The 26650-nt window shown below is 37.8% G+C and overlaps 1 protein-coding gene across 1 annotated transcript in view; it reads right to left on the reverse strand.

The window, feature by feature from the left end:
* LOC114660515 (semaphorin-3F-like) overlaps positions 1 to 26650 on the reverse strand; it is a 171631-nt gene that overhangs the window by 24851 nt on the left and 120130 nt on the right. Inside the window, exons 3-9 of the mRNA XM_028813257.2 lie at positions 10642 to 10802; positions 9924 to 9986; positions 8673 to 8792; positions 8490 to 8583; positions 8011 to 8130; positions 7192 to 7331; positions 1269 to 1383 (exon numbers count right to left, since the gene is read on the reverse strand). Coding sequence (XP_028669090.1) covers positions 1269 to 1383; positions 7192 to 7331; positions 8011 to 8130; positions 8490 to 8583; positions 8673 to 8792; positions 9924 to 9986; positions 10642 to 10802 — 813 coding nt within the window. The remainder of the gene's footprint in view (positions 1 to 1268; positions 1384 to 7191; positions 7332 to 8010; positions 8131 to 8489; positions 8584 to 8672; positions 8793 to 9923; positions 9987 to 10641; positions 10803 to 26650) is intronic.

Raw genomic sequence — 26650 nt, forward strand, 5'->3', positions numbered from 1 at the left:
GTCTCTAAGTAATCTCACTGACTCATTTGAGTGACTTATCTGAAACAATAGATTATATTATTGTACAGTATTATATTACTGTCTATCTATTGTTCAATTTCATGGAAACATCTTCATTAAATTCCAGTTACAGATATTGCAGTTTGTATAAACAATAACGATGAGCTCATTAAGTTTAGTAAAATGAGGTATCAGTTACAGACATAAAAGCTAAACATGCCTTCCCCAGTGAACCAAAAAGTGCTCTTGGCGCATTTAACAATAACCATCCTCTTTATTAGTTCAGTTTACTTAATAAAAACATAATATGATGATAATGATGATAGGGTGACTTGGTGGGGCAATGATTACCACTCAAATCCAGTGCCTGGTCATTGTACGTGTGGAGTCTAAATGTTCTTCCAGTGTCTGTGAGGGACTCTCCATTAGTACTTCAGTGTTTCCCCTCACAATCATTACATCATGCAAGTTGGATTAGCTATATATAACTATGAATGTGTACATGACTATATCCCGCAATGGACAGACACCCTGTCAGGGCTGCTTTATGCTACCCTACAAGACTAAACTAAACTAAAAGTGTATTTGAGGATATTATTTTATTATTGTACATTTGACAGGTACATTTACATGAGTATGTTTGCAATAACAGGACGAATTACCACTTTTTTTGAACCACTGGCATTTGACTTGCTTAGAGTCACATGGTGATTTGGAGGAAGGGTTGAATCAACAACCTTTATTCAGTATAGTAAGATTATGGACTCATTATGGTTAGAAGAATGTGTTACTAAGATATCTTGTGATTCAAATAAGACTAAATAATCCTTAAGACTGCTTGCCTCAGAAATGCTCTAAACATGTTAATTCCATGGTGCAGGGATGAAATTCAAAAGAAAACAAGATTTTTATGATGGTATAAACATCCATTTAGTTAACTATTTTATTAAACCAACTTTTAATTTAAAGTTTGTATAAAACCAAGAACCAACTTGGCATGAGATGCCAGCGATAAATAAACGTTCCCTGTCATGGTGAATCTGACTTCCACAAGTAGCTGTACACCCATGTATAGTATATAGATAAAGTAAAGGTTGGTTATAGTACTTACTGTGAGCCCAGACATTCACTTTAAACTTTCTAAGTCCAGCTACTGTATTATTCCATAATAATAAAATTCCAAAATACTTCTTGTTTTGTTCTTAATGAAGTAAGTACAGATAATCAAAAGGTAGACCAATATATAGTTTTAGTAAAGGTGTACTAACTGAGTTCATCAAAATAAGTCTCTACTCCATCCTCTCCAATGACAGAGCACACTAGTCTTGCTTTAAGGAAAGTGGTCCACTTGTTCACTAGAGAGCGCTGCCCTCCATCATCATTCTAGACAACAGAAAAAGATATAGCTTTTCAAAATGTTGAACAATGAACAATAGAAGCATAAAAGAGGCACTTAATATAAGACAGACAGTTAGAGTTAAGGCAAGAATTATTTATCGTAAAAACAGTATTAGTTTTTACAAAAAGCCAACACTAAAAACTACCAGATATTGTATTTTTTCAAATGTTCATTTACTAGTAATACTATGTATATGTAACACTTACATCAATATACAGTCTATATATTTTAATAAATTAACCATTTTCTAAATATATTTTAAAAGTAATCTATAGATTGCTATTAAAATATATTTATATATAAAACTACAAAACATCAGGCGTCCAGTGTCCGTGCTCAGGTGTAATGTTGTCAGGCATCCACATGAGGGCTGATGAATAAAGGCAACAAGACACACAAAGAAAAAGGGACGTCAGGGCTAGAATATCCAATGAAGAAACAACAAGACACACAAGGAAAGGGGGACATTAGGGCTAGCTTATCCGGTGAACACAGGTCCCTAAATACATGATGTGATTAAGTTAGATGGACTTACCATTACACCATTGTGCCGGTTTTAATAAACAGGTGCTTCAGTATGCTATTAGTATAATAATAGTATTAATAGTAAAATTCATTTGATTGAGTCTTTGAAGACACACAAGATAAAAATATCAAAATATGTATTTGCAAGTAATCTTATATGTGTAAATTAAAAAGGATCAAAAAATAAGAAAGAAAATTGCAGAGTTAAAAGAGAATTGATGCTAAGGAACATTCAAGGATGAGGTGGGTGAGTTTTCGGCTGTTTTTAAAGCAAGAAAAGGAATCTACAGAACATATATGAAGAAGTAGTGAAATTCAGACCCAAAGGCCAGTTTAATAAGACCTTGTCCCCTCCCTTGGAGGAGAGGAAGACTGATTGGAAGGCAAGGAGAATGAGAAGAAGATGAGTGAAGTGAATGAGATGGTATGTAATCTTGGAGGAGATCTTGAAAATATGAGGTTGCCGGATCACGAACTGCTTTGTAAGACAGCACAATTGTTATCAGTTTAGTATTTCATTGTCACCCAAAGTTGTTTATATAGGATAAGGGTGATGCAAGCCTTAGTTTTATTATGCAAACACACAACTGGGTTCTCAACCAACTGCAGATTATTTATAGGTTAAGTAGGGATACAGGACCAAAGACCAAACCATGTAGCTGACAAATATATGAATTAATCTCTAAGGTGCAGAATGGGGCGGTAAAGGATGAAGCTTTGAAATGTTATCGAGATAATAATAAGCGAAATGGGCTACAAAATTAATATGGGATTCATATAACAGAGGAATGTCCAAAACAACAAGCTTTTTAACTTGTGAACTGGAGTCTCTGGATTAAGGGCAAGTGGGATACTGCCCCCAACCCTTCCAGAAGATAATGCTGTTGTACATAAATTACATAAGTAGTAAACTTGCCTCAAAAGTTTAAGAAATTGTTACAATGTTTTTTCACAAACTCAAGTTAGTCGCCATAATCAACTTTTTTTCTAATTTTCCATTATATGCTCAATACAATTTCTTATCTAGAAAAATATTTATTTTGGAGTACAGTAATCCCTCCTCCATCGCGGGGGTTGCGTTCCAGAGCCACCCGCGAAATAGGAAAATCCGCGAAGTAGAAACCATATGTTTATATGGTTATTTTTAGAATGTCATGCTTGGGTCACAGATTTGCGCAGAAACACAGGAGGTTGTAGAGAGACAGGAACGTTATTCAAACACTGCAAACAAACATTTGTCTCTTTTTCAAAAGTTTAAACTGTGCTCCATGACAAGACAGAGATGACAGTTCTGTCTCACAATTAAAAGAATGCAAACATATCTTCCTTTTCAAAGGAGTGCAAAGCAAGCAGTCAAAAAAAAAAAATCAATACGGCTTTTTGGCTTTTAAGTATGCGAAGCACCGCCGGCACAAAGCTGTTGAAGGCGGCAGCTCACACCCCCTCTGTCAGGAGCAGGAAGAGAGAGAGAGAGAGAGAGAGAGATAGCTAGAGACAGATAAAAAAAATCAATACGTGCCCTTTGAGCTTTTAAGTATGCGAAGCTCCGTGCAGCATGTCCTTCAGGAAGCAGCTGCACACAGCCCCCCTGCTCACACCCCCCTACGTCAGCGCAAGAGAGAGAGAGAGAGAAAGAAAAGTAAGTTGGGTAGCTTCTCAGCCATCTGCCAATAGCCTCCCTTGTATGAAATCAACTGGGCAAACCAACTGAGGAAGCATGTACCAGAAATTAAAAGACCTATTGTCCGCAGAAACCCGCGAAGCAGCGAAAAATCCGCGATATATATTTAAATATGCTTAAATATAAAATCCGCGATGGAGTGAAGCCGCGAAAGGCGAAGCGCGATATAGCGAGGGATCACTGTATTTCAAATTTTCATTGTGCCTGGTTCAGCCTGGGGCAGCACGGCGGCACAGTGGTAGCACTGCTGCCTCGCAGTTAAGAGACCTGGGTTCGCTTCCTGGGTCCTCCCTGCGTGGAGTTTGCATGTTCTCCCCGTGTCTGCGTGGGTTTCCTCTGGGCACTCCAGTTTCCTCCCACAGTCCAAAGACATGCAGGTTAGGTGGATTGGCGATTCTAAATTCTCCCTAGTGTGTGCTTGGTGTGTGGGTGTGTTTGTGTGTGTCCTGCGGTGGGTTGGCACCCTGCCCGGGATTGGTTCCTGCCTTGTGCCCTGTGTTGGCTGGGATTGGCTCCAGCAGACCCCCGTGACCCTGTGTTCAGATTCAGCGGGTTGGAAAATGGATGGATGGATGGTTCAGCCTGTTATTGTGTTACTTGGTCAGACCCTTTTGCTCATGTTTATACATGTGCACCCTGAATTTTTCAGCTTGGCCTTGAGGATTTCCCTTCTAATCGACCCACTAGTTAATATTTTGTGATACAATTTAAACTGTGTTTTAATTTGTACATCTTGGAGTAGTCCTTATGATTATCATGAGTCACATCAATTACATTTATGTACAATAGAGTTTATAGGGCCATTATTGTCATGCAATTTAGCACCCATTGAACAAAAATGATAAATTTATGAATATCCATTTGCATTTCTGTGTTAAGAATTTAATGTTGATGTTGATACATTTTTTAATACTATCATTTGGTGATTATACATTATAACAATATGTTGATAGATCTTTATTTTCTGTTAATTCTTAATATTATTTGGCTGACATTTTATAGTCACATTTTCTGGAGTCCTATCTCTTTCTCTCTCACTTACACTCACACTCTTTCTTATACACGCAGCCTATGCATGGCTTCTCAGGATGGCTCTGCCCTTTCTGACAGTGCCTCTCTAATTGTCTGTATGGCCCCACCAGAAGTTTCATGCCCAAAACACCACTGCTTGACAGCATACTAGAATAGGAGTTTCATTCATGAAACCATCAAAGTTTCACATTGACTGAAATTAAACTTTAGGTCCTGAGGTGCCATCTAACTTTTAATATTCATGGAGAAAAATAAACAGAGAGAAAGAAAGGTCAGGCTTTAGTGGTCTTGGAAGAAATATAAAGGTTAATATTATCAGTATAATAATGAAAACGAAGGCTATGGTGATGCATAATTACTTGTAAATTAAGAGGAAGGGGGTAAGTGATGAAGAGTAAGGGGTCTAGTACTGAACCCTGAGATAAGGTTTGACCGAAACCATGAATAAGTAACACCAGTAATTCCTAAAGAAGAATGCCATTCCAGTAGTATTGTGTGAAAAAAGATGTGGAATACTGAACCAAGATCCAGAAGTATAAGAAAGTTTAGTAATCCAGAATCAGCAGCGCAAAGCTCATTTGTGACTCTTAACAAAGTTGTTTCAGTGCTAGGTTTAGAATTATAACCAGATTAAAAAGGTACAAAATATATATTGGTGATGAAATGATCATAAAGCTGGTAAAGAACAATTTGTTCTAAAATCCAGGCAAGACAGGGGGAGCATTGGACATAGGGTGAAAGCTGCTGAAAGCTTTGTGATTATTATATGTAGGTTTGGTAACAAGGTTAACAGCTATAAATTAGCACAGTCTGGAATAATAATAATAATAATAATAATAATAATAACAGAGGAATGGGAAATGTTAGTGACAGCAGTGAAGGGAACAGGAAGGGACAGTGAGCCAGCATTGACTCAAACTGTGGGAATAGATTCAAGGTGATAAATGGATAGATTAGATTTATGGACCAGTTCAGATACTAAAAGATGATTAACTGGAGAAAAATCTGAGAAACTGGGTATGTTGTGATATAAGAGATAGTATTTGCCTATAATGAGAATGCTTGTAAAGGTGTGGTGCCCAGATGTTGGTAAACAGTAATGGTTTCAAAATGGAAAATTTTTCAAAAAGATTAAAAATATTGGAAGAATCAGCTTAAAGACAATAGTATTGAACCTGTAAAACATACAAAGTCGGGTTACCCTGTTCACCACTTATCATGATGAAACAATATGTGCATCTATCAGGAGACAGAGATTCTTGACATTTGTTAGATTTTGAAGGAAAATAACATTTATGTTTTATCTTAGGTAACTGAACATAAATGTTAAAAGTAAACATTCTCTGATCAAAGGCATGAAATTCAAGTGGAATAAAATTGAAAGGAGCAGAATCAAAGGATAGCACCAGATTAAGTGTGTGTCCTTTCCTGTGGGCTGGAAAAGCAGATGTGCCAAGTAATAACATGACGTAAGAAGTAAGTAGCAGAAAAATGTCAGTTTCAATTACACCCATGTTTATTACAAATCACCAGGATAATATGGAGGGTGGCAGTAAACTAAGTAAAAAAAGATGACACTTTAGTACTAAACTCATTAAACTTGTACTAAAATGTTAGGTGCTCATATTATATGCAAATATTTGTATATTCATTCTTATTATTTCTCTTACAACATATTTTGTAATGGAATGTAATCATCACAAAACATGGAAAAAATGACTTTGTTTACATTGTTCACTGTTACTCTGTTTGAGGATCAGATACAGTTAAAGAAATATTTACAATGAGCAGTGAAATGTGTGTGAGTGCAGTGACAGACTTGTGTCCCAAAGGAGGCTGATTGAGAGGGGAGGCCAAATGTCATTTAGGAAGTTGCTTCCAAGTATACATAGTATCTACTGCAAGTACTGTATGTGTGTGTGTGTGTGTGTGATTCAGAGTGCTTTTGAAGCTGTTTGCACCTCAAAATGTCTCAAGGGTTGTCTTTGGAAACCACTGGCTTGGTAACCATATATTTGAATGACTGCTAGTAAGCTTTAATGAACAATATGTAATGAGTTTTAAACGAAATTCCTCTCATGCTATTATCTTCTTCTACGTGTCTTCAAGAGAAGTCTGCCAGAGTTTTAAGCCTTACATAATTAGACTTATTACCACTTTCCAGGTATGTAGCCAGGGTCTTGACCAGAACCAACCCAGAATCAGGATTATTTCAAAGATTCAATACTTAGAGAAGAAGCTGCACATACACCTGAAACACCAGGCCTAAATAACTGTACTTTTATTCTTAATGTCCAGTTTTTATTATAAACACCCAATTTTAAGTTTACTGATTTTTTGTCACCATGCAGTGGTAGATGATTGCCAAACGGTTTTCGTGCATGGTTTTCAAAATTAAAAAAAAGCTTGGATATCTCTGCCGTATCCTGATAGCAATTCACACTACTGTGGTGCCAGATGATAATATGTGTTAGGAGTAGCTCACTGCTCCTCAAGTACAATGAGCAGGATTTTTCTTTTTATTTCTTCTTAATAAAACAAAATTATTTATTACCAGGCATATCCGGCCTACGCGAGACAGCACATTGGGACTGCTCCCTCCATCCAAAGACTTCTCCCGGAAGAAAAAATACAACTTATCATCATTCTTTTCAGCACTGTCTGGGATCACATGCATCTGGATGAACACAGGATCTGAAGTGATTGAAACAAGGCAAATAAAAATGTGTTCAGATAGGATGGGGTAGATACTTAAAGCAGGAAACAAATCAAACTTTCATTCTGCCATTTAATGCATTCCTTTTACCTTGTTCATAGTTACAGGAAAACTGAACCTAACACGAAGGAAATCAAAGCTAGAAACTTACCATTTACAGTTTACACAAGTTGATTAATTTGACCTCATGTCTTTGGTTTCTTTTATTTTATGGATCATATCTTTTGGCAAATGTTATAGCTAGCTGGTATTGATAGTAAATTAGTAGCATACACTGGTATTAATTATGACAACTTAAGGGAAACTTACTAGTAGAGAATGGACCTACTTATACTAGTCTTTCACCATGAAAAGATGAGCAGTCTAACCTACAGGTTGTTAAAATTGTTAAGTTAATATGCATATAGTAGAAGCTATACATTAACACTAATGACACTGATGAAATATTTTAGTGCATTTCCAAGAAGACATTTTGTTTTAATAAAGAATAGTTTAATGTTCAGCCTCATATCGGCCACTGGTTAAATATTTTTTGGGATATCACAATAGATTAGATAAAATGACAAGTTTTTCTAGGTACTCACCGCATGTCCCACCAATGACCTACAGAACTTATTCACTTAGAAGTAACTACTACAAAAAGAAAAGACGATTTACCATTGAGCCAACGGGAATCATACTGCTCAGTGCGTACAGCTGGCCTCTTCCCCAATGTTCGAAAGACAGCAGCATCTGTACCCATGAAATCAACGTGGACCCCTGCATAAAGACTGCCATCTGCATACATGGAAAAAGAGTGGTATCATTCAGGTATGTGACTTTAGTACCTAATTTCAAGGATTGGAGCAAACCAACTACAAGCTTACAGATGGCTTCAAGTAAGTTTTCCATGTTTCCAAGTCTGTGTGCTTTCAAAAAGGTTCATTTCACTTTTTACCTTTGTGAATGTAGTTAACAGAGAGTAACATTTTATTCACTTTTCTCTGATTATTTCCAAAAAAATGTTATCCGTCAAAACAAGAAAAAACAGTTAAGACTCAATAAAAAATATATTTTGCACATTTTTACACACATACATATATAAACACATATGTGGCATACGTAGATGTATAAAAAAATGGTAAATGGCAGCTTACCTACAAGTGCTGCAACATTCTCCTGTCTGGGGTCATAAGGACACTTTCCTTTCCCAGAGTCAGTCTTTCCTGGTACAAGACGAAATAGGTACTCCTACAATGATAATGAGAGAGAGATATAAAATGATGGTAAGGTTGATATATTTGTAATTTTTGTGCTCAAGTGAGAGAAGCATGCCTAACCTCAGATTTCCAACCCCGGTTGATGAAAGTGCACACAGGACTGTAAGCTCCAGTCCCACAGGCATACAGATGAGTGCGATTCCATGGCTCTACCAGCCGCACATAATTGGCACATTCTCCCTGCCACAAAGAAAGGAACAACTCAAGTTTAGTACCATAATCCACTTGCCTCTGAAAAAAACATACAATTGAACTAATAATTACAATGTATTTGCATAGATATACAGTATGTTATGAGGGTAAATCAAAAAGAAAAGACAATTTGAAAGTTACAAAGTAACCAAAATGGATAGAAGCTTATGGGTAGTTCAAACACACACAGTGTAGCACTCTGCTATGAGTCTAGTTGTAGCCAAGGTTAAATGAACATGGATTCATTGGTAGAAAGCTTCAACTAAATGCACAGAGTGCTGTGCATATTCAAACCACCCATAAGCAACTGTGAACATGTTGCAGTGCCTCAGTTTCTAGCTATTGCAGTTACTGTGAAATTTTCAAATTGCCTTTGCTTTTTGATTTGTCATTATATATTATCCATCTATACTGTACTTGTATTCATTAGTTTCAAACTTACTTGGTCAATATATAAATGACCTGATTATGTTCATTACCAAGGGTGTTAATTATCGAAAAAGATGAAGATGTGAACAGTTTACATAGTGAACACTATCATACTACTGCACATGTTTGTAATTGGAAGACAGAGATACAATATGTTAGCACATATTACTATACAAAGAAGTTGTACTGATAATTTTATAAAACAAAGAGAGATTGACTTTAATTGCATTTGGATATCTAGGAGGCTGTCTTGCATGGCATAGACCTTGCATACATTTTGCTTTCTAGTTGTAACCACAATTAAAATTTATAGAAAAATATCAAATACTCAATAAATCTTTACATACAATGTTTTACCGAGAGCAAGACCACCAAAGTGAAAAGTGGAATGTGTCCAGCAAACAACTCCAGAGAGTCATACATGGATTTCATTCTGTTTCTGACCTGACCAAGCAGAAATGTGATTGCAGAACAATCTGCTGTATAGAGAATGCTTAATGATTACTAGAGACCGTGTCCTTCAGCAGGCAGGAAGAAAAATGGTATCACTAGAAAGTGCTTCATAGGACCTTTACCTGTCCTGCATGCATATATTGCGGTATAATTACGTTGTATTGTACATGTAAGATTCTTTGGAATGATAAACACTATATAAAATAAAGATTCAGTAAGATCAGTCACTCTACTCACCTGTTCTCCTTTTCCTGCCATCCTACATTCACCACGGCGCTGCACAGAAGCTGGCCAGTGGATCTGAGAACAAAGAAAGGTAGGTAGATAATTCAACACATAAATATGAGATTACACTTTACTGATTCCAGAATTGGAGAGCAGAGTCTTTATTGAAACATGCCTTATAAAGAATCTGTTCTCTAAAGGGTTAAGTGAGAAATGTAAACTCCAGTCCTTTGAATGCCACAACAGCTAACCATTTTCATTCCTTATATTGCTGTTAATGAAACAATTGTTGGCTCAATTTAGTTTCCTTTCTGCCTAAGATTCAAAACCCCTTATTGCATGTCTCTTATTTTTAAACAGAGTCTTTCCTCAGTTTTGTTTTTAATCAAATTTATGATCATCTAATGAATTAGACAGAAATAAGACAGAAAAAATAAGGGCTTGCTAATCTACTCTAGTCCACATATACTGTATTTTGACAAAGTTCTCAGAAAGAGAAACTATTAAAATGTCTCAATGTCAGTAAATAAAAACCAATAATATTAAATTGGATGTTTACTTAATAGCAAGAATTGGCTTTCAATAAATAAATAGGTTAGAAAGAAAAATTACAGACAATATGACCATCCAGGAACTGGACTTGACACCCTTTTAAGTAATAACTCAAATAATTCTCAAGCACACAGAATTCCACATTAATTTTTTGCACAGAGCCTAAAAGCACTCTTACAATGAGAGGCTCCTTGTTGACGTTCTGCATGTCCAATGCCACTACATATTCCCGACTGCCAAGATAGAGTCGATCCTGGTCTTGGTCCATCAGCAGGATTCGATAATCACTTGTGTTGAAGGAGAAACTGAAAGGACGAGCTGTGCGAGTCTCCATCAGTTCTGACAAAAGAAATAAATAACAAAACATGACATTCTTAAACCAAGTCAATCTAAATCAAGGGGCCAGAGCACAAGGCAAAACCCAGTTCTATACATGGGAACAATTGGAATGCTAATTAAACTAATACAGTACATGGGTCTCTGGGAATATGTGAAAAAAACAGAGTATCCCTAAAGGGAAACCCATACTGACACTGAAATAATGTACAAACAAGGAGGAACTGAAGGAACTGAACCTTGTCAATTTAAACAGACAGAGATTAAGAGGTGACATGATGGAATTTTATTAAATTATGAAAGGAACTGGCACAGTTGATTCCTTCTGTTACTTTAAAGTCAGGTCTTCAACAGATACATGAGGGCACTGATAGAAACTTGTTAAGAGTAGATTTCACACAAATACTATAAAGTTTTTGTTCACATGCAGAACCATACATGGAATAAGTATCCAAATAGTGTGGTAGACTATTGGACTTTAAAGACCTGCGAAACTTAACTAGATATTATATTGAAGAAATCAGTGAATGGGATTGATGAGCTTTGTTGGACTGAATGGCCTGTTATCATAAAAATTGTTCTAATATATTGTAAGCACTAACAGCTGCCATCGTTTTATTGCCATAATTTAAGAAGCATTTACTCATAAATTTACCTCAAACAAGCTAAGTGTTTATGTAGAGTATAATCTTTTACAAATTCATCAATCCACCAAAAGTACATGTCAATGAGATGTTAAAGGAAAACTAAAGTATTTGGAGAAAGATCCTTACAAGCACAGAGTGACTCAACTTGGATCCCAGTACACTAGGAGAAAGTCAGTAAAATTGTGATTTCAAGATAAAAAATCAATGTAGTAAGAAAATTAAATATAGTAAATCTAGAGCCATCAACTCATATTCTTTATTTAAACATGTAAGGGATAGAATTGGCAACAGTCATACAAATGGTTCCCCTTAAATTAAGTTAAATGAACCACAATACTATCTGAACAGTAGGTGTCACCAAAGAGAGCACAATACAATCTGTAGCAATACCACCAATCCAAAGAAAACATGACTGTACCGGTATTAGTCTGGTCTGTCTCCTTTTGGGGGCCTGTGAACTGTTTTTAATTTAGCCACTTTTATCAGCTCTTTAATGCTTGTGACTAATCCAGTTAATTTTTAATAAATGGAATACTGTACAGGCAAATTCTCAAAAAGGTACTAGCCCTCTGTTCTCTTGCACACTTCCAAACAAAAATGAAAGGTAGAGAACACACAAATACACACTCCCATACTTAGGCAATTTGCAGTCAGTCACTCTGGCAGCATGTCTGTACTGTGTGAGGTGATTTAAAAGAAAATGGGGAGGAAACTTTAACCTACAACACTCTAGTCAAGAACTAAGCCAGGGTCCTAAACCACTTAAATAAGAGGTCCTGTTTTGTACTTATGGTGGCACTCTTCTTCTAAATGTATACTGACATAATAATAATACATTTAATTTATATAGCGCCTTTCCCATGCTCACTATGGATATCATCTAAAGACATAATTCTGATAATTCAGATGAACATTTTTTGGTTAATTTCTTAAAATCCAACCATGTGTCAATTTAAAAACATTTAGCAACCAGAATCTCAGCATAGGAAACTTTATCAGATGTACACAGCTGTAATCTTAATTCCAGAGCTTTGCAATTGCTTCCAATTACAGTATGTGCAATTCCATATGCAACCATGAGCACATATTGGCCTCTTATAATTAAAAGGAACAAGATGGATGTACACAACAGTACCAAGAATCACTTATTTACTAATTTAACTACGCATCTTTCACAGTGAGACAGAAAACTGTCAAAATGGCATGACAATATGCTCTCTCAATCTAAAGTATGTTTACAGATAAATATATATTATATATTAAATATATATTATATATTTTTTACATATTTATATATATAATTAATTATATATATTTATACTGTATACATATACTGTATATATACATATTGTGGCACCCGGCGGGGTTTGTCGCCCGGCTGGGATGCCCAGGAGGAGCGGAGGAGGGCTTGTGCCTCCTCCAGGACACGAGGGGGCGTCCTCCCAGGTTGCCTTGGGGACCACAGGTACAGAGCTTTGAAGCTCTACCCTGTAGGGGCCCGTGGTCACCGCCAGGGGGCGCCCCGATGCCTTGGGAGCCCTGGACCTCAGTACTTCTGCCACACCCGGAAGTGCTGGGGGGAAGAGGATTGGGGACACCCGGAGGACTTCCGGATGTACCGTCAGAGCTTCCGCCACACAGGGGTGTGGCTACGGAGCCCCTCAGGATGCACCTGGAGTCCTTCTGGGGTGAATAAAAGGGGCCGCCTCCCTCCAGTCGTGGGCAAGAGTCGGGTGGAAGTGGACGAAGCTTGGTGGAGAGGAGTGGAGGCGGACCAAAGACTGAGAGAAGGCTTTGTGCGTGTGGCCAAGGACTTGAGGGGTGATTGGTGCTGCGGCACTGGGTTTGTGCTCACGATAAGTGTAAATAGTAGTTGTGAATAAACGTGTGTGGTTTAAACATCATGTCTACCTGTCTGTGTCCGGGCTGTTCCCCACAATATATATTATATATATATATATATATATATATATATATATATATATATATATATATATATATATATATATATATATATATACACTGTACACACATATACTATACTACAGTGCATACAGTAGTGATTGCATGATTTATCTATATCCAGTACTCAAGGCATGGCTCCTTCACTCCTATAAATTTCTCACCAGTTAGACAATGTTTTACACTGTAATATTCTTGTAAAGAAAATTTGTGTTTTCAGAGTTGCTATTTCTGATACTGTATATCCTAAGAAGATTTTTCTTAAATTTCCAGGAAGCAATATTTTTAAGTCATGTTAAAATATGCAACCTAAAAATACATTGCCTTCTTTAAATATTACAAGATGAAAAAAAGGAGGTGCTCTGGGTCAGTCATGGGCCTGGAACCTTATAATAGCACTGCAGGCTCACAGACACCTACCACATTTTTTTTGTTTTGCTTTTCTGTTTGGCTGAAACACATCATTTGTGTTGCATTCATTATACCTTGGTCTACTGGCATGAAACAAAGTAGTGGCTTGCGATGGTCTGAGTAACAGACACATCTGAACTTGGCTCAGAGTGAAGGCATTCTGCTAAAATTCCCACAATGCTGGGTGATGACATCACTGTGGTCAGAATGGCAACACAAATCTCTTTGCCAGCTATGATAGTCTATTCTCAGACTTGTTTTTTCATCCTTATCCAAATGGCTTCATCCATAAAATCTTCTTTTGAGAAGCAATGAGGATCTGTTTTGGGGGATGCACCTGCTCTTGTTAAAAGGTCATAGCAAGGTAACATTCACTTGCTATCCAAACAGCCGGCTACTTCATTCTCAGTCAGACTTTCAATAGATCACACTGGAGTTCAGTTTAAGTGCTTCATTCTCTGATCAGTGCATGACACAAAACAGCAGCCTACTCAACACAAACTATGGAACAAAAAAAATAAATAAAACAAAACCATGTATTTTCAGGACACAAAATCCCTTGATGGATGATTTGAACATTTAATTTCCCTCCAGCCTTGAAAAAAAAAGAAAAGTCCTGCCAAAATTTCCAAAAACTGCTGCCAGATTATATAGTAGAGTTTGATGTAATTAACATTTTAAGGCACTACATAGGTTGCCTGATTAGAAAATTAGAAATATGGGACACTCTTAAAATCTCTCTCTATATTACTATATATATAAATTTATACATGCCCCCTACACACCCAGACCAATATATTATACAAAAGAAGAGACATAAGTTAAAAACATAAAGCAAGGATTTTAATGGGTTATGAGGAAAACAAAAAAATCATTTGAAAATATTTATTTAAAACAGACAACTGAGAAATATTATTATTTAATACAGGAAGTTAGAAAAAAAGTGGGCCGTGGCAAGTACACACTTTGTTGACACTGTATGTTGCAATGCTGATACAGAACTGCACAGCAGCGCCGCTGGAGAGCAAAACGGTAACAGTGTCGCTATCCTCAGACAACCGTAGCAACTGAACAAGTTGCAAACAGGCAGCGAAAACTAGTTTCCTCGATATATTTAGGTTATTTTCATCAAGAGAATCTGAGAAAAAAAAGTATAATTACTTATAAAGTTACAACTAAGTACTGTAAGAAGATAGTAAAAATACATTTTTATTACAAAATTTGAAAATGAACTAAATACGGAACATTTGGGTGTCCCTGAAAGGTAAAATACGGGACAGGGGACAAAATTATCAAATATGGGACATGTCCCGTATATAAGGAACGTCTGGCAACCCTAGGCACTACATCACATAACAAAATTGATTAATATTTTCTACTTTGGTCATTTACTTTTATGTTTTCGGGATCCCTGCAAGCTTGTATTACACTGAACTTTCAAAATGGATTGCTGAATGTTGAAACATATAGTCTGATATTATTTACATACCTTGGTTAATTAATTAAATAATTAAAATGAACGAATGGTGTTATAGTAATTATGTAGCTGTGAAACGCCTGCACTTTCATAGGTTTGAATCCCAACTCATAAACTGTCTTAGTTTCCAGGTTTTTTCTTGGGTGTATGAGCTTTCTATGGACTACTCTAATTTCCAATATTGAGTTGGTCGTTTGATGACTCTAAACTTGGCATGCCATGTGCAACCGTGGCCTTGAGGCACTGTTTCCTGCACTGAAAAAAAATGAAATGTATTTATATCATGACATTAAATCTTGTTTTCCTTAGTATAAGAGTTATTGATTTATCAAAAACTAAACTTCACAAGAACTCTTGTGAAGTAAATTTTGTTTACCCCATTAGCAAATTTTTTTGCTAAATAAAAGCAAAACAACTATCATTTAGTTTTTTTATCTAGTTTTTGCTTATGCATTTTTTTGCAGTGTGGCAACAGTATATTGGAACTATCAGGATCAGCAATTAATTCATTGAGATTATGGATTTTTTATATTTATAAAATTATTTATATAAATTTATAGTGATTAGAAGATTTACTACTTTTCCAGGCAGAGATATAATAAACATATATTTCTGTTATTTTTCCGTTTGTCAGAGACTGTTGTATTTACATCAGTTATCATTGTAGTCACCTCATATGTCAGTCATTATGATTTCTGTTATTATTTAATCTTACACAGGTTGTGCTTTATACATCTAGATTCTAAAGCTTGGTATACTTACTGAGTAGCATGTACAATAAGCATTTCTGTTATTATGTGTACTGCAGTCTGCAGGTTGTTTCCTGTTACATGACTGTGTAACGTCTTATATTGATTTTTTAAGAATAATTTGACAAGAATACCTTGGACGTCTGGAACTTTTTTCAATTCAGAGCCATATTAAACCTTACTTACTAAAATTTTTTCTGATGCAGAATTCCTCAGTCATTTGTCTTTCCTGATTAGTTTTCATCAATGCTATTTACATACACTTAATATAATTCAGATTTCCACTGCTTCTGCTGTAAACCACATAAAGTTCAATCATAATATACTTTAATTCACCCATCATCAATCTGACTTTCACCTGAATCCAGTTCAGAGTTATGAGCAGGGATACTTGATCCTGTCCTGGATGGGGTGCCAGCGCATTGTAGGGCACACTTATGCACACACCCACACTCACTCATATCAGGCATGTTGGTAGACTTGCCAATAATACTAACATTCATGAGTTTGGGGAAGGGTAGGAAAACAGGAGTACATGCTTAAATGCTGCAACATCACCAGGCAACAATAAACAAGTGGAAATGCTTACAGTTTTTTAGACATTGGGACAATGGGCTGTCAAGGGGACACACATGTGCTACATATTAATATTGAGCAGTAGCTTGCTAAAAAGGCAGGTTCTTCAACACAAATTTACATGCTAACAGTCTGTATAAGTAAATAACACAATTCCCAATTGTCAAACAAGCACATATTGCCTCCATGAAAGTCATCTTGGATTTAAATTATGGGATGTATATCTTGAAACATTACAACTATTATGACTATTCCTGGTGAATATTAAGTAAATTGCTCAATGGGCAGAGATGTGTTAGTCCAATGTGATTGGGTGTTGGGGGTTGAATATAATAATATGGTCATCACCTGGGATTTGATCTAAATTTAGTATTTTCCAGCATATTGCACCTTCCGGTACTCAATGACCATTATGTTGTTCCCTTGGTGCTGTGACTTTTAATGATATGAGTACTGTAAATTATAAATTTACAGTAAAAATATGACTGCCACTTTAAAAAATACACCAGTATGTTGGCAACTGTATTTAAAAAAAATTAAATGAAAGATGCAGTAAATGCATTCTTCAGTACATAATAAGGCCCTTATTCACCAATGCAGGCTAGTGTGCATTGGCATTATAAGAAATCCTTAAATCATTGAGTTCATATTCATGTGCTGTGACATTTGTTGCATCAAGGATCGATTGCTATTCTACCACAGATGTACTTGTTTGGTTACTCTTTGGCTCTGTGTAGCTGGGTGAAGAACAAAATGGTTATTAAATAATGGATGTCAATCCCTGAAATACGACAATAGTAATTTTCATCTATTACACCATATGTTTAAAGAGAATGTTCTCTACTGCAATGCCTGGCCCCACAACAACATAACATGGCCCTTCTTTAGGACATATAAAATTAGGCCATACATTTTAGATGTGATATATTAGTTCAACATACACCAATAGATTTGATTATAATAAATCTTCTTTAGCGCCAATACACTTATTTGTGAATTAATATAAAAAACAATTTACTTATTTGGCTGGCGCCTTTATATAAGGCAACTTACAATATTTATGATATAATTGGTTACATTTCTTTTGGTTTTCCAATTGGAGCACAGCCAGATCAATTGACTTGCTCATGGTCACACAGTGTCAGTAGCGGGATTGCAACCCAGAACCTCAGGGTTTAATGTCCAAAGCCTTAACCACTATACCACACTGCCTTCCATACATACTTTGGATATTTTATCAGATTTTCAAATGAGTACATACAGTTCCACAATACAGGTTATAGTATATTAGGGAACAAATCAAAATAATGACAATACTGTATTTACTGAGAAAAAAGTTGACGCGTTCAATACTTATTTTACCCATTGTATATTGCAAAGAGTGTGAAATGAAAATCATGCTTGATGAGATGTGGTCTAGAAAGTTTTCTTAAATAGGTTACCAGTACAGGACCAGTTAGGGATAAAACAATAGCCTAAAGGAAAAAAATATAGTGTGCTGCTTTTTGTATGTTACTAATTAAATCAGAGCAACATTTTAAACACATGTAACTAGAAAGCTGATGATTAGCACTCATACATTCATTAAGAATAATTACAGTGTGGCAGGTGGCCGGGTGCGGCCCTCAATCAGCCGCCTATATAACGAGCCGCCGCCCTACAATCAAGGCTGGAGTCGGGTGAGGAGGTGGACAAGGTCAGAGGAGGCGGCAAGGAGAGGCCCTGAGTGTTTGTGAGAAGAAAGTAGCTGCTGGAAGCCTGGACTTTGGGAGTCAGTGGGGGTTTGTTGTGTGGTGCACTTAAGACTGTTGTATATAGTAGTACTGTGTAAATAAACGTGTGGTGATGGACTGCAACGTGTCTGCCTGTCTGTGTCCGGGAGCACCCTTTCACAGTGGCGTAGTCGGCAGGATGCTCCACCTGGGTCGAGGTGGGGACCTGTATTGTTGGAAAGTTTTGTGAAAGGCCCGGCACAGCAGGCAAACTCACCCACGTGCCGCAGGGGCGGTGTGCACCCAACCCCGCACGGGAGGTCCGCTGTTGGACTTTTTTGTGTTTCAGGGGCAGCTAGGGAGCGCGGCGGCAGCTAGGAGAGCTGCTGGGAAGGAGATGCTGCAGCCGCAGCAGCAGCGGAGCTGCCCAGAACCTCGCCCTCGAGTGTGGAATGAGGGCGAGGAGGCCGCAGACCGAAGGTCCCTCCTCGTAGCAGGCACGGGATTGGGCAGTGTGTCCTGTCCTCCCGCCAACGATTGGTCAGAGGCGGGAGCTGGGAATGTCCATCTCATGCCGAGAAGAAACCCGAGTGGGCTGCAGGGAAGAGCCCACGGAGAGCAGTCGGCGAATGACGCCGCCCGGAAGGTAAGCACACCGCCGACTGTCTCTTCCTCTTTGGCAGCGATACTGCAGGAGCTGCAACATGAGATCCAGCGCGTGCTATTGCTGCCGGCCGAGCGGTGTGCCCTCCGGGCGGAGACGCAGGTGTCAGGAGGGATGGCAGTAGCGTGCGAGCGAGAGCCGCAGAGGCAGGAGGATCGACGCACTGCAGGAGCTCCTGGACGGAGAGGCACAGCGGGGAAGGTAAGGGAGACCGACCCCGTTAAGATCCAGACGCCAGCGAGGCTGGGTCTGCCCTCTTACAATGGGCAGATCCGAACCGCTGTGGTGTCCCAAAATAGGAGGAGGAAGCGGCTTGAGGAAGCCAGCTCCTCCGACAGGGGAGGACGCGCTGCTGGGTGCGCGTGTTCCTCAAAGGGCTGTCCTCTGAGGAGGCAGAGGAGAATCCCGCAGCTGGAGAGGTGGAAACAGAGCGTGATCCCACTGATTCTGTGGCGGGGAGCACGGACTGCTCGGGCTGGGAAGCCGAGAAAGGGAGCATCGGGGCCGAGAGCGTTGGCCCAGCTGAGGACGAGCCGAGGGGCTGCATCAGGGCAACGCCTCCGCCCTTGTTTTTCTTTTCTGTTGACAGGATCGGGACCTAGGCTACAGTGTGTCGGCGTGCCGCCGAGGGGTTCCCGTCCTCCCGGAATGGTTCGCTGGTCCCAGGAGGTCTCAGCTAGCAGGGGTGTACTGTGGCAGGTGGCCGGGTGCGGCCCTCAATCAGCCGCCTATATAACGAGCCGCCGCCCTATATAGCACTTTGGGATTGCTAAAATATAAAGTGCAATATAAATAAAATTTATTATTATTATTATTATTACAATCAAGGCTGGAGTCGGGTGAGGAGGTGGACAAGGTCAGAGGAGGTGGCAAGGAGAGGCCCTGAGTGTTTGTGAGAAGAAAGTGGCTGCTGGAAGCCTGGACTTTGGGAGTCGGTGGGGGTTTGTTGTGTGGTGCACTTAAGACTGTTGTATATAGTAGTACTGTGTAAATAAACGTGTGGTGATGGACTGCAACGTGTCTGCCTGTCTGTGTCCGGGAGCACCCTTTCACAACAGCTAAAGAATAACTTTACCAATTTTTATAAGGAATCTGATGCCTTGCTCGTATGTGCTATAAAACACATTGGCTGACAGTCTGATATAGCAGTACTGCCACATGCCATTGTCTACGGCAGACAAATTATTTTACAGAGAGGTTCTTTTTATTCGCTCTAGTGATAGCTGATGGAAATACCCTGCCTGACAAACAACACAACAACCGTTCATTTTTGAGGTGGTAATGTGGCATTAGGCTGGCCGGCTTCTTGTGAAGAACAATAAAGACAAGGCTGCTGAAGTGTAATGTTTATCACAACTCTAGGAAAAATTTTGTCTTCAAAACTTCAAAGAATCTTTGTTCTGGTGTTATAGGTGTAGAAAATGACTGTAGTAGCACACCCATTAAATGAATCTTCTTTTTTAAATATACAAATTAACAGCACGCACAACTTTAAATTGTACACATTTACATCACAAACAAACCAAACCTCAAACTGATTATTAAATAACCCAGACCTGGAGTAGAAAAACTTCATTAATATGAGACTCAAGGAAATAAATGCAACTTGAAGTGACTTCATGGAATGTTTTTTAATATATACCATACAAATACTAAGGTCTTTGTTATTACTAATTAGTCATTAACATTTGTTTTTCAATAATTATACTCCCAGGTAATGTGAAATGGAAAAGTTAACTATCGGTTAGCATCCTGTTAAGATACTTTACATCAATTTGCAATAAATTTTTTTTTAACTTTGACTCCTAGATATTTAAATAGATAGATAGATAGTTCTGTTACAATCAGAAGTTATCAAGTTTACTCTCACATTCAAGACCATTCCCTAGGAAAATCCATCCATCCATTATCCAACCTGCTATATCCTAACTACAGGAGCACGGGGTCTGCTGGAGCCAATCCCAGCCAACACAGGGCGCAAGGCAGGAAACAAACCCCAGGCAGGGTGCCAGCCCACCGCAGTCCCTAGGAACAGTAAACTATTATTCAAGTCCCTCCCTTATTATCCTCTTAATCTTCAGCTATTTGCAAAATCAGATAGCCACAGGACAGCAGTTTAAAAAGCACTGGTGATAACTGGCAGACCTGTCTAGTTTTGAGTTCAATCGTAAAAGATAAGAAATCATCTGACCCCTCTGAACTGTTTCTCAGAGTGTTCACAGTGATGTTTCTGGAGATATATTGGTCTTTATGGAAATTAGAGAGATGAATTTAATAAAATCTTCATCCGGTTATATTAGCTGGTTGACTTGCCAGTTGTGAGCTGTATTAGTGGAGTATAACAATTTGAGTGTAAAAATAAAAAGCGTGATCAGAGATAAAACCATCATAGTTGCATGGTCTATGACAGGAGAGAGAAGAAGGTTCTCATTAATAAACTGTTTATTTGTGAGTAACTGTAGCGCACAGACAAAGTAATGAATGCTGTATGAAACATGGATGGAAACATCTCTAGGGTGCAAGAAATCAGATCTCCAGTGGTACACACAAAATGAAGTGGGTGCAAGCTTCATCACTTTTCCTTAGAAACATTAAACATCCTATGTTCATAATTCTAATTATATATTATACACTACTACATTTAAATCTATACAACCCCACAGTCAACATACATTATTAATCCAAAAGATACACACCCTCCAAGATGAATCCAAAACAAAAGCAATCACATACTTATAAACATGTAACACAAATGTATGGTTATCCAAACACATAAATGTTTAATAGTAATTACTCTTATTGCTATAGAACTAAAGGTATATCCAGACAACATTGAGTAGGACGTCTCAAATAATTATTAACAGTTTAGTCTTAGCATCCACAGGTGATACTCATATCACTAGTCAAAGTATACTGTAAATAGACCTGCATGTCTCTGAATATATTTGGAGAACAGAACAACAGAGGCAAACATATAAATCCCATGAACCTGAATTCTATGATAATTCTCTCCATTGCATATGCTTGCAAACCCAGATCCAAGCTAAAGCTCACCCAATATCTTTCAGGAAAGGATTTGATTCCTTTTTTCAAGGAACATTAACAATATAGAAATAAGGCAATTGTATATGTGACATAAAACATATCACTAGACGAAAAAGAAATAAATATTAAATGCAAAATTTTTTTTTCTTTGTTGGTTGATATATAAAAGCTTTTTAAGTCTCAACAGGAGTATTTGAATGCAGAATATTTTGAATAATTGAAGAATAATGATAATCATGAATCATGTTATCTGCAGGAATTTTCCAGAGACATAGCCATAGTTTGGTATATCAGCAGTGGGCAGGAGAATGAATACAGGACACTAGGACTTTGTTGAATGCTGCAAATTGAACAACCTACAGCTCAACATCAGCAAGACAAAGGAGATGACCATAGATTTCAGGAGGATCAAGCCCATACTGTCCTCAGTTTTTCATTGATGTGGAGGTAGTGAGGACACCTGTGGGGTGCATCTGAAAAATAGGCTTGAGTGGCACAAAGACTGCATTCAATAAGGGTCAGAGTCACCTCTATTTCTTGAGGACATTGAGGTTAACTGGTGTATGCAGGCCACTCTTACATGATTTCTACAAGGCTGTAGTAGCCAGTGTATTGTTCTATGCAGTAGCGTGCTGGGGAAATGACATTAGTGCAGGTGATTATTTTGTTACTCTGTGTTACCGTAAGGTAGCTGCTCCACAATTCCTGGCTTTCACATGGCTGCAGTGACTCAACCACTTATCTTGTTAACATGTCTTTCTTCCATATTTTTTGTACTTTATCCTGGCTTTGCTAACTTTTTGCCAGTTAGTCTTTATCCTGTGAATTCTAGATTCAGCTTGGCACTGACAAGTACTAATATTTTAAATACCTTGAGGTTATTTTCAGGCTTTAACAATCTCTTCTGAGCACTGAGGCCAACATCAGCATGCTTAAGGTTCCATTAACGGTTATGAATCCTGGAGTGCTTCTGGCATGCCAGCTCCTGGCAATAAACAGCATGGCTGTAGTAGCTTCTCTTTATAATCTCTGCTGCCTATTTTTGGGGAACATTGTGTCCCTGGAGCATCCTACATACACACCTAATTTTTTTTCTCTCACTATCATGAAAGAGATTAACACTCCTTATAGCAATGATATCAAGACATGTTGAGAATCTCCTTTCCCTGGCCTGTGACAGGCCATCCCAAGGGATGTGACCCATTTTATAATCCACTATTCAGCCCAGTTTTGGTGAATCTCCTTTCCTGGCCTGATTTCTCACTTTCTAGCTCTCTCTTTCAAGGATATAGTGTCCCTTAGGATTGTAAACCTACTACTTAAATTAAATTTGTAAACACTGGACAAATCATCCATTGAGTGTAAGTAAAGTTAATTTGACAAGAAAGAAAAATGGCAGACATAATTCTCTTGCAGGATTATGGAAGAAACACATCAGTCTATAAATAAGTAACCACAGGACCACCATGCTGCCCTTAACTACAACATTGTAAAGTTGTTATATGCAGTGTTCATTATTGCAACTACAAAGTAACCATTTCAATAAAAAATACAAATAAGGAAAAAAAAATCTAAACATGTGTTAAATGTTTCAATCATGGTGGTTTTCATAAAAAATAGACACCAGGAGTTTCTTAAAAATAGTGCTTGTGCAACGTGGCAAATCAGTTTCTTTGTTGGGCATATGGAAGTTGCATGATGTGCCATAGTGGAGGTAGTCTCACAGAGCCAGAAATATCATACATATGTCTGGTGAAAACCATGAGTGAATTGTGCTTAAAAGTGGATGGGAACAATTAAGAGAGTTCACTCAATTTAAAAATTCAAAACCAATCCAAAACCTCATGAAGAAGCAGCTCAGAGTAAGGGCAGGGATTTAAACACTAAAGAGTAATGGTGCGCTTATTAACCCTGTCTGACAGATAGCATGCCTTTTCTCATGAAGCATAAACCATCTATGGCTGAAATGTCTCCTAAAAAGAACTCTGCTAAACAAATAAATGTGTGTTGTGTTTATGGAGAACATTGTACATGTGTTAAAAAGAAACATAACCTGTTGGAAGAAAGGTAAGAGTGTTTGATGTAGTGCCGCTGACTGTACATGATGTCTGTTGCTCTTAATTACAGCATTGCTGCAGTCAATGTGAGGTTGAAAGAAATGGCATCTACGTCTACAAAAAGATGAAATGTAAAATATACATTTGTAACGATTTGTAACTGAAAAATTATACTGATGATTGCAGGTCAACCTCAAACTGCCTTCAACCCCTTCCCACAGCGCCGAAAGATGATTTATAATAATAAAAGTGATATTAACTAAACCACACAGAGAAAAAATGCAACAAAAAAAAAAACTATAATACATTTTTACAACACCCCCACTTCCAATATATACAATGAACACAAAGCATAAATTTATATATCCAAGAATTTTCCCCTCCGTCCTTTCGATTTAGTCTTTTTTCCGTTTTCCTATTTCCCCATAGCTCAGTTCCTTTCACATGCCAATCCCAGAATAAAAGATTTACGGCTCACACTGCTTTCGATCCCTTTCACGGTATCCTCAGCGTATCCGGAATCTTCGAGGTGGCCACCCCAGACTGCGATGGACTTGTGGTGCTCCCCGAAAACAATCTTTCTCCTGGTCACAGATGGGTCATGTCCTATCCTCCTCTGCCATAAAAACTCGGGCTGTCTTTTCTCCCTTCTCTTCCCTCCTTTTCGTGCCCCTATTTAAATAATGCGTCCGTTTCCATGGCACTCCCGGAAATTGCAATGACAGCCCTGTACCTCCCAAAAGGTCCTTTCTATCCAACCCAGCTATCTTATCTTCCGTATTTTTAAATGACAACGGGATTTTACATAGAGAGAAGAGAAAAAAAATCTATATACATTTTTATGTGGCAATGCTACATAATTCAAATTAAATGGTGTTGCAGCGAGGGGTAGTTGCCCTGTCCAATGATTGTTCCTGCCCTGACCCAATCACTGCTGTGATTCAATAAGGGAGATATTGAAGAATTGCCACAGGAGATATCATTTTCACTCTTCCTTACACCTAAAACGGTAAATGTGCCTAATGACACTAACACAACTTCAGTAGAACCAGAGGTGAGGATTCACAGCATCCAACATTTCAGTACATGTCTAAACAAATAACTAAAGTAAGTTAGCCTACCATTCCTGAATATAGTTGCAGCGTATAGGAATTGATAACAGCAATTTTACCTTTCTGTTTTCTGTGTTAAGTATTTTGTTCAGTTTCTTTTTCTTTCTCTCTACCTCTGTCTATCTCTATTATTTTACATATCTCCCTAATACATGAGGAGAAATGGGATAATGCAACCCCGAACATTTAAAGTGCACAGGTTGGAGGAAAATGGTGGTGGTGGGGTGGGGTGGGTGTGTCTTTGGGAAGAAACCCTGTGTGCATAGCCTTTTTGCCACAATCCACTACAAACTTTTTAGTGAGTTGTCTCTAGATCTGGGCGCTCATTCAAAATCCACTTCTGGTCCCACAAGACCAGGATAACCATTCTTATACAATAAGATAGAGCCAGAAAGAAGCTACTATATCATAGATGGTAAATGATGACTTGTCATTGTTGTCCGATAGTAAAAGTATTCCTTGGACTCTGTGATTGGTCATTGAGAACCTATTTAATTATGTTTACTTTCTTTGGTTCTTACACTATAGCAATCAAACACTAAAACAAGGAAGGTAGGGAGATAATGCTACAGGCTCTCTAAGGCCAAACTTACATTCACATTTTATGAGCTAAATTTGAACTACAACACATCTTCCTTGTTATATATCATGATTTTATAAAACATAATAGAACAAATATAAAAACAATGGAAATGGTTATGTTATGATTTTAAAACATATGCACACTCAAAGTCACTTTCCCATTGCAAAAAATCTATTATTATTTAAGAAGCAAATGAAAAAGAGTAGTGAATGGCAGCTTAATATACCTACTGTACATCTTCATGGCAGAAATTACATTTATTAAAAGCTTTACGACGATGAATCAGTGTGAGACAACTATGACATATCAATGACTTGTAGTCAATAGCACCAAGAGAATTTTATGCGAAAAAAATCTGTTTGCTTTCCTATGCACACCTTAATCAAAGGTCCGACAATCACTTGTGGTGACATGTACAGCAAAGAGTGAAGTTCACATGACCAGTCTCTTAATGACAGGTTTCATAATCTGGACCAGAGCAAACCATAATATTTTAAAAGCTCCAGGAAAAGAAATTTCCTTTCTTGGCTTTCTTTTCCCTTTCTCATTTCCCATGTGCGAAAAGTATATTTTACACATTCATGATGAGCATCTTTGCTTTCCAAGAGGGCTTAAAATCTGGAAATTCACCATCAGTCCAGGGGAATAGTTTCCTGCGCAGATTTGAAACATGTTGACATAACGAGATCTAAATTAGGAGTATAGTGATGAGGTGGTTAAATAAAATCAGGGTGGCGCAGTCTAAGTAGGCTTCCCTACTGTTATGCTAATCCAAAATATCAGTCAATTTCAATGTTTTGGATTAATGTGACTGAGGTCACATTCTCTACAAAAGTCAATTTCAATCATTTCCAGC

Source organism: Erpetoichthys calabaricus, chromosome 11, assembly GCF_900747795.2.
Source record: "Erpetoichthys calabaricus chromosome 11, fErpCal1.3, whole genome shotgun sequence".
Taxonomy (NCBI): Eukaryota; Metazoa; Chordata; class Cladistia; order Polypteriformes; family Polypteridae; genus Erpetoichthys; species Erpetoichthys calabaricus.